Source organism: Psammomys obesus, unplaced genomic scaffold (genome assembly GCF_907164565.1).
Source record: "Psammomys obesus unplaced genomic scaffold, mPsaObe1.curated_primary_1811, whole genome shotgun sequence".
In the NCBI taxonomy this organism is placed as follows: Eukaryota; Metazoa; Chordata; class Mammalia; order Rodentia; family Muridae; genus Psammomys; species Psammomys obesus.
In genome coordinates this window covers 14,045,426-14,054,526 of record NW_026590062.1, presented here as the reverse complement: position 1 = coordinate 14,054,526, position 9,101 = coordinate 14,045,426, and the positions used below count along the sequence as shown (strand labels likewise).

General features: G+C 45.7%; 1 protein-coding gene across 1 annotated transcript in view; it reads right to left on the bottom strand.

The window, feature by feature from the left end:
• Positions 1 to 318: 318 nt before the first annotated feature.
• The window catches only part of Tmem132b (transmembrane protein 132B), a 40,125-nt gene continuing 31,342 nt past the window's right edge, over positions 319 to 9,101 (bottom strand). Inside the window, exons 3-5 of the mRNA XM_055606201.1 lie at positions 8,338 to 8,608; positions 6,787 to 6,978; positions 319 to 5,913 (exon numbers count right to left, since the gene is read on the bottom strand). Coding sequence (XP_055462176.1) covers positions 4,780 to 5,913; positions 6,787 to 6,978; positions 8,338 to 8,608 — 1,597 coding nt within the window. The 3' untranslated portion in view covers positions 319 to 4,779. The remainder of the gene's footprint in view (positions 5,914 to 6,786; positions 6,979 to 8,337; positions 8,609 to 9,101) is intronic.

Sequence of the window (9,101 nt, the reverse complement as noted above, 5' to 3'; positions counted from 1 at the left end):
CATAGGTCCAGTCCCCAACGTCAACCTTGAGTGACTCACACTGACTGTAACACCAGCTCTTCTGGCCTCTACCATACCCATGTGCACACACACACAATTTCAAAAAATATTTTTTAAGTGAAGGCTTTCTATAACTTAATGTTTTATAGGGAATGTTTTCTTTTCATGACCATGCAGTACTGTATCAAGACTGTTAAAATCTTTGACCAAAAATTTTAAAAAAAAAGGAAAACACATCTGTAAGTATAACCCATGACATGAGTGCTAAAACTCAATACAGAATACATAACCAAATAATACAATGATTGAAGAATGTTCAAATGTTTATTTCCATGTTAAAAATGATGAGTTACCCTGTGGTTAGAATATACCTTTATGCTGAAAAATGAAGTCATTTTATTTCCGAAATATTTCCAATGTTGGGTGGGGGAGGGAAAATTCAGAAAGTAATGAAGAGTAAGATCAAAATGTTCTGGAAGATTCCATCAACAATCCCAGCATGAGCCACAATGTCCTTTCCAGGTCAGAATTCCTAACTTGGTGTCTTTTTCAATGTCAGGCCCCAGTGCTTTGCCCATCATCCATTTAAATACTGTTGAACTGGATGTCTGTACACTTAAAAGCTACAGTTTCACATGCTTTTATTTGTAAATGTATTTATTCCAATACACTGTTCACAGTTTCGTTATATTGCCTATATTACATACAAAAATATCTGCTGTCTGTATTTCAACAAAACTTTGTCCCACCATCCTCCTTTATGTGACAGGTGAGACACATCACATTGTACAAACACGGTTTTGATGGAAAAGAAAAGTACAGTTTACAAACCATCTGTGGTGTCATTTACAGAGACCTGAAGGGAAAAATGTGACCCTCTTTAGATGACCAGAGTAGAAAACCCAATGGGTTGAAGATAGGATTCAGAAACACTGCCTGTGCTCACTGCTGGGGACAGGAGGACTCCTCACTAATGGATATAGCTTCACTCATTGAGAACCCCATTCTTTTTAATTCTCTCTCTCTCTCTCTCTCTCTCTCTCTCTGTGTGTGTGTGTGTGTGTGTGTGTGTGTGTGTGTGTGTGTGTGTGTATCAACCTCAGGTGATTTCCTCAGGCACCATTTACCTTCATTTTGAGACCAGGTCTCTGACTGGGACCTGGAACTTGCCAATTCAGCAAGGCTGGCTGGAGCAGAAGTCTTGGGTGCCTGCCTGTTTCCATCTTCCATGCTGAGATTATAAGTGTACACCACCATGCCTGGATTTTTATGTGGGTGCTGAAGATCGAATTCCAGTCTTCGGGCTTATGCAGCAAACTTTACTGACTGAGCTCTCTCTTCAGCCCCACAAAGAGTGAAACAACAACAACAAAATGTTGATTAGAACCCCCAAAGATGGCACCCTAAAGCTTAAATGAGTGAGGTACAAGTTACTTCAGTCAATAGGTATGGCCAAGGGAGTAAAATAAAATCCATGCATGTCTTGCCTGTCTGCATATCTGCGAATGGAAACTTTCTGCCTAGACAGCTAAGAATTGCTGTGCTGGGAATGTACCCTGGCCAGTGTGCCAGACAGTTTTCTGACGCTAGTTACAGGCTGCTCTTCTGGCCAAAGCTGGCACTGAATATAAGTCTCTCAAATCCAGCACACCTTTCATTTAGCTCCAGTCCTTTGGGATGGCACCTGCCTAATGAGTCCTGTACCCTGACCCCAAAAGTACCACATGCAAATCCTAGAGACAATGACTGCATTGTCTCTAAATATCCCAGGTCACACAACCTTTGTCTATCTCTTGTCTCAACCTCCCTCTGTGTGGTAAAGGAGCTCACAGCCTGTTACTCTCTCCTGACTTCCCCAGGAGGAATCTAATCACAAACACCATTCTTGTGGCAAAAGGGTGAACTTGATAATGAGTGTCTGGCTCAGATTATTTATCAAGAGTTATAATTTGGATATCTCAGCCATGAGAACTGAAATCCAGCAAATGCAGGGCCCTGGGAAATTGGATTTAAGGCTTGATGGTTTATGCCATCTCCCCAATTCTAGTTCAGGTATTTTAGAGGCTAGCACAAACATCATAGCTGAATCGGTGGGAAATCAAGTGAGATAGCCACAGCTTATGACCTGCAGGAGATACTTAGAGCACAAGATGCTTCCATGACTCTGTGATGCTGAGGCCTGTTCCAGCTGGATCTGAGAATGACTGGCAGCCTCTTTTGATTCCCATCAAATGACTGAGTCTGTGACTCCTTGGTACCCGCACACAGCAATGTGGATACATGTGTGTATGTGTGTCTGTATACATGCAACTATGTGTCATGTGTTAAAAGGATCCCATTTCCCTCATAACCTGCCACTTGACTTTGATCTGAATTGACAGTGCCCTAATGCAAAAACTCAGTGAAATGTGCAGAGGCCATTTCACTGTGTCTAACAGATCCAGGGAGGCATCTTTCAGGACCACGGTCAGCTCCCCATCCTACTTTGAGCCTGCCAATCACAGCAAACGCCTACTTCCTGCTAAGTTACAGGCAAGCCAAAGGCCCCACCTAACCAAGAGAAGGAAGCCTGCTTTGTGTGCCCTTGTTTCCAGTGAGGCGCCTCACTTTCAGAAATGAGTTCCCATTATTTCTGTGATATGAGACAGGGCTTCAAATGCCTTATAAAAGGAGCCAGACTTATCTAGAACTCTGCTGGCCTGCACAGGTGGTTTGGGCTACCTTCCCCACTTCAGCCTTTCCAGAAGCAGCTAGCTAACTAGAGAGCTCTCAGCAGGAGGAGGTGTCAGCCAAGCTCATGCAATGCCTGCATCTCCTGGCTTCATCCTCTAGTCAAATGCAATGGATCCCAATAGCTTCTGTTCTTAGGGGCCATTCTAAACAAAGAAGCAAGTGAGCCTACTTCTGGAGGGCACCACATAGGGCCTGCATTCCCAGCCTGTTTGTAAACACATTGCAGTGCCACGGACGGGAGAGGCAGGGAGAGCATCTCAGCTGCCCTGTAATCTACAGGAGGGTTGGCTGTCATGTTTCCATCCTGGACACATACAAAATGAGAGCAGAGGAATGAGAAAAGCCTCCTCTGAAAGATTCAGATAGCAGCCATTAGACATCAGTGACACCACCCCCACACCCTGAGCCTTTAAAAATCCCATTTTTGAGGGCTCAGTGAGTTCACAATGAGGCGTCCTAGTCAAGTGTTTGCTTTTCTAGTTACGACATCATAATTTTTAAAAAGTCATATCTTGCTAAGCCAAAATCACTGCCTTTCTTGAGAATATTCATGATGCTTGTAAATTAGCACTTTTATTGAAAATTATGCAAAAAAAATTTAATACCATTGTTTTTTGTAACAGCTTATTGTTGGGATCAGGGACGGTCATTTATTATTATGAATTTGGGAAAATCATTGCTTTCTCTACCAAAAGATGCCTGAGATAGTTTCTCCTCTGCCAAGTGACAGCTGAGGTTTTTCTTTTCAGTCACTGGATAGATTACTTCTATATATTGCTAAATTGAAACATTTTTTTAATCTGCAAAGTGGAGAGTTTAATATGAAGGTGTTTCTTTATTTCTTTGTCATGCAGATCAATCATGACTTTTTTAAACATTTGGTTATCTTTTTTTTTCTTAGTATGTGTATGTATACGCACATGAGTGTAGTACCCACAGAGGCCAAAAGAGGGCATGAGATCCCACTGAGCTGGAGTTACAGAAGATTGTGAGCCACCATGTGGATGCTGTAATCTGAACTCCAGGTCCTCTACGAGAGCAGTTAGTGCTTTCAACCACTGAGCCATCTCACCAGTCCCTCAATCCTTTTCATGTTAGTTTGAATAATACATTGTGTTGCACTCAGAGGACTTACATCCACACTGTGATCCTGGAGTCTCTCTGCCCTCAGAATTAACCCAGGAGATCCACAAATAACTAACAAGCAGACATTGAAACAGATATTTGTGACACAACTTTTCTCCATATTTGTTAAACTTCACGTGTAAAATGTTTTTGTTGTTGTTGTTGTTGTTTTAAAAAAGCCCTCTCTTCTGGGTCTCCAGTGAGACTCCTGTTGTTGAGATAGATGAGAAAGTCCAACAACAAGAAGGAGAAGACAAAGCATGAGTATATGTTTCTTAAACACTGTCCCCAGCAGCAAAATTAAAATTAAAATAAAGACATCCTATGTGGAGAACCAGAAATGGCAGGACATGATGAGGCCCAAGGAATAAAACTCATAGGAACATCAAACATAACTCTTCTTTATGTGTTTCCAAAACAACCCCTCCCCCTCAAAAAATGTAAGGTCAAAAGAACAGGTACGAGTCCAGATGTATATAAAAACAATGAGCCTCACTCCTTGACAGCTAAGGAAGCTACATTCAGTCATCTTCCACCACGGAGATCCGAACTCAGGCCACGTGCAATGAGTGTCCACTGTGCTTTAAAAGGGCTAGGAATAGAAAAATCACCATCCTGGACGTTCCTAATTACACACGGCCATTGGTCGTGGTGAGGTAACTAACAGTGTCTGTGGGGTCCTGTCTGCCTCTAGGCTGCTGCCTCTGAATGTCTCCTGTCCCCAGGAGCCACTGGTTTTTTTTTAGGCATCGCCCAGCTTGATTCCAAGCTCTCCGGACTGCTGATACCCACTTAGAAGGATCCCTCCAGACTCCCAACTCTGACACTTTGTTGAGTCACCCCCTATTGCTGATCAAACCCACTGTTCCACCATTCAGAAAACAGAAGGCATAAAGGTGAATACGAACTTAAGAAAGGACTTTACATCTGGTCCTGTAGTCTTTCCATATAGTCTCTGAAGTCCTGAGAGTCCCCCAGCCCCATATCCTGGCAGACCCACTTGATGCTGTCATCACTGTCAAACAGGATGGAGTTGGTGTACGGGCCGCCATCCTCGGGGAGGATGGTGGTGTAGGAAGTAAACTTGACTCTCTTCCTCTTTGGGCCGGAACTCATAGGTTCATTTTTTAGCTCTTTTTCATACACATAGTCAGGGGGTCTAAGCAGCTGACTATGAAAAGTCTTCTGGGAACTGCCATTCAGCAGGAAGTTCCTCTCCTCAAACTGCAGACCCCTGTCAATCATGGTTGTGCACTCCTCCGAGGGGAGAGTGATGTCCACGGGGTTCTCCAGGAGTTCTACCTCATTCCCGAGCCAGACCCAGTCGTGGGAATGGGGGATATTGCCTTGCTCACTCACTGCGAATCTTTTGTGTCTATACTTCCAGGCAAATGCCACGCAGTTGATCAGGAAGACCAAGATGGCCAGACAGAAGACACAGAGTAGGGCGTACATGCCAATCTCCAAATCTGTTAAACCCCTAGAGGTCATCGTGAGGTCACCGGGGTTATTGGAGTCTGGTGACTTCCCTTGAGTGGGGAAGCTTGTGAAGGCATCTGCTCCACCTTTAAGTAGTTTTCCTCCCATGGGAGACTGTGGGGTTGTACTTTTGTTGGTCCTGTCCTCACGGCCAACTGATGCACCATGTTGGAACCACTCCTGGGCCGCTCGCTCCTGGCTTCCTTCACGCTCTATGGAATTGCTGAGGTGGCCTTTGTATTCCCGGTTTACTCCCCCAATGTCATTGCCGCCTCCTCGCTGCTCATGCATCCCAGGGTCAAACCGGACCTTGACATTTCCTTTGCCCACAGCAAGAGTACTCTTCCTCTTGTTCTTCTGACAAGCCTCGCTGATCGACAGCTCTAGCTTAATCAGGGGCCCTTGTCCTTCACCCTCGGCAACCACAACTGGCCATTTGGTCTGAAGGTTTGGCTGGACAGACACCACCATTTCATCCAATGAGGAAACGGTCAATGAGAAATCCTTGGGATCATAAATGTCTAAAGGTGTCACTGAGCCATCACTGAACAAGATCCAGGAACTGACTATGGCTTCCTAAGGAAAACAAAACCACATCAAAGTGTTACAGCTGTGTTCCTTCAAACTTACAAGCATGATTTCCTCCAGACATTATTGGCATCTTCAGACAGAGGTGAATTTTCATATGTGATGGTCTTAGCTCTTGGTAGGCCTTGACTTTGTGTCATTAGTGTACTATAACCCCACTGACATGAGATGCACTTTGATGAAGACATTAAAGTATAAATTAATTTATTGCATGCCTTCCCACAGAATGTGACTTTGGCCTTTGTGGAAACACTCGGAAAGATTTGGTTGATTTATCTGAATCAATATCAGATGTGACTAATCAGGTTACCTTTCAAGACAATGCCACTTTGAACACCGTTTATCAGGAAGTCTGTGCTGGCACAGCAAAAACCACTCCTGGGGGAAGTCCTTGGTAAATGAAGTGCTGTGGGCCTGGCTCACTTGAATGACACCTTGCCCCTGTCTCTTTTTAATAAATGTTTTGTACATGATTTAAGACACATGGGAGCTTTAGAGTTGACAATCCCTGCCATCAACAAGACAATCTGGTACCAATTGGCCATTCTTGCTCAAGTAGCTGAAATGGAGTCTGCAAGCCTCAAAAAAAAAAAATCACCTTCTCTGATGTTTGGCATGAGTGAGAACAGCAGACCCCTTGATTATGTTCTGGTAGAGAGCCACGCCTGGCACAGATCAACCCACGGGGAAGCAAAGGGCATGGGAAAACATAGCTAAGCCCTGAGTGCTTTTCTCAGAGACAGAAGGAGGTTCAAGAGCTGCCAGGCCTGGCTATGACGCTGTTAGCCTCTTGTGCAAGGAGCCATAACTGAGGGTAGACCTGACTCCACGCACAGAACACAGGTCCTCTAGCAGTCTCACCTGCTGCGGGGCTTGCAGAACATCCTGGGCAGCCACTGTGGAGACAATGGCCTTCTTGTCTGCCTTGTGAGGCTGCAGAGAAAGGGACAGGCCAGCCACCAGCTGTACACCCAGCTCCGTGATGGTGACTCGGTCATCCAGGACAATTACTGTCTTCTCAGCCAGGATGGAGTCAGAGAGAGGCGAGAGGACCTGAGAACCAAGGGAAAAATGCATGTGACTTTGCCCCGCAGGACCAACTTGAACTCCTGAGCAGACAGGGCCATCGCGACCAGGTGTTCTGGTGTTCTGGTAAAGGAACATAGTGACAAATGTTTAAGTGGGTCTGTGGTCATTCAATAGCATGGACTGAAAACAATTGAGATAGACCACCTCTTTCTTAGTATATGACAATAACTAGAAATATATTCTGAGGAAAAGGGGTAGAGGGTTTCAGATTAGAAGTCCTCACCAAATTTTTCTACCCTGATGATAGGTACGGAAGCAGGGCATTTTCAATAGCTAATAAGCAGTTTCTGAATATGCTGGCTTGATGGCAGTCTCTGATGAAGTGATGCTCAGACTGGCTCTCCGTGCACATCCCTTCCGGTGAACTTTTAGGAAGTTTACTACTATCTACTCTGCTATGCCCCTTGGCGTGGGCCAGCAAGATGGCTCAGTGGATGAAGGTGCTTGCTATACAAGCCTAGTGTCCTGAGTTCAATCCTCAGGACACACAGTCATGTGGAACCAAAGAATCTGCTCCACAAAAGGTGTCCTCTGACCTCCAAATACCCACACACTGTGGCAATTGTGCCCATATACATGCAATCATAATATTAATAAATGAAAGTCTTTTAGAAATTTTTAAAAGCTCTCATTTCAAAGAAAGTAATGTCTGGTAGTGTGTATTTAATTTAGCTTTCTCTGGTGAAGGACATATATTTCTAGCCTCTGAAATACAAAAGGATTTTTTTTTAATGTTTAAATAACCTTTTCAAGAATTCCATGCAACTTGTTTTGATCATTTTCATCCCTTCCCCATCCTCCCAGATCTATCCTCTTCCCACCCAATCCAACTTTGTGTCCTCTTTATTTGCTTTTTTTAATGACGTTTCATTTGCGCTGGCCATGTATCCCTTGGTATGTGATCTCCACTGGCGTTGGCTTACCCGCGCCCACCTGCGTAGAGAAAGCAGACTCTCCCCCAGCAGCTATCAGTGCCAAAAGCTCCTCAGCCGGGGCGTGGACTCCGCGCCCACCTACTCCCTCCATGCTGGGCCTGCATCCGGCTTGAGCTTGCAGAGTCTTGTGTGTACTGTCACAACCACTGAGCTCACGTGTGCCTCTTCCCTGTCTGTCTGGAAAACACTGCGTTCTCGCCAGTGTTGCCCGAGTTTGGTGAATAGCTCCCTGCACACAGGCCAAACATGCGTAAAGCCATACACGCCGATATGTGCTGTGCACACGTACCACGCATGCACAGCACTGGATGACAGCAATTCCCCGGGCAATCACCGGTTCTGGAGGAAAAGTGTCAAAGACCCTCACACCCACTCCATCCAGCAATACCTGCACAGTGGTGATGCCTGGCTCCCGCCCTGCCAGGATCCTGCCATCCTGTAACTGGGCGATCTTTGGTTCCTCCACCTTCACAAACTGGGTTACGAGGTCAGTGATGTCAAACTGCCAGTCAGGACCCAGCATGTAGGTCAGCTGACCCAGGTCAGGTGACTCGGTCACAAACTGGGTGAGGACGCGCACCAAGGCATGTTGGTACTGCAGGGTACACCCACGCCCTTTCTTCTCCTCATCCTCCTCGTCATCGCTCTCTCGTGTGGGCCTGGAGCACAAAGGAAGCAAAACAGATTAACGCTCCTCCTTGGAAGCCTTGCCAGCCCTTGACTCAACCTGCCTGTCAAAGGAAATGCAACAGGTTTTCTCGTATTAGGTTTCCTCATCCACTGGTGGATTCACTCATCCAATGAAGGCATGAATTCACCCATTCGTCCATGTCTCTCTCTTTCTCTTCCTCCTCCCCTCCTTCCATTTTCCACTGGCCCCTAACTGCCAACAGATTGCCCAGAAAAATCCTCTCTGTCTGGATTCTAGAAACTTCCCTTTGAAAAGAGCTTGCCATGTGGCCTCCCAGGGGAGGATTTTGCAGGCTGCCGGCTGCTCTGGGGATGGAGACCGAGACTGTGTCAGGAAGGGTGGAGCAGCATTCACAATGACTCCTGGAAGCACAGTTAGATGGACCACAGCCCATTCTCCCAGAGTGAGACGCCATCCCTGTGCATTGAGTGAGACTACCATGAGTCCTGCCCCCTGTGACA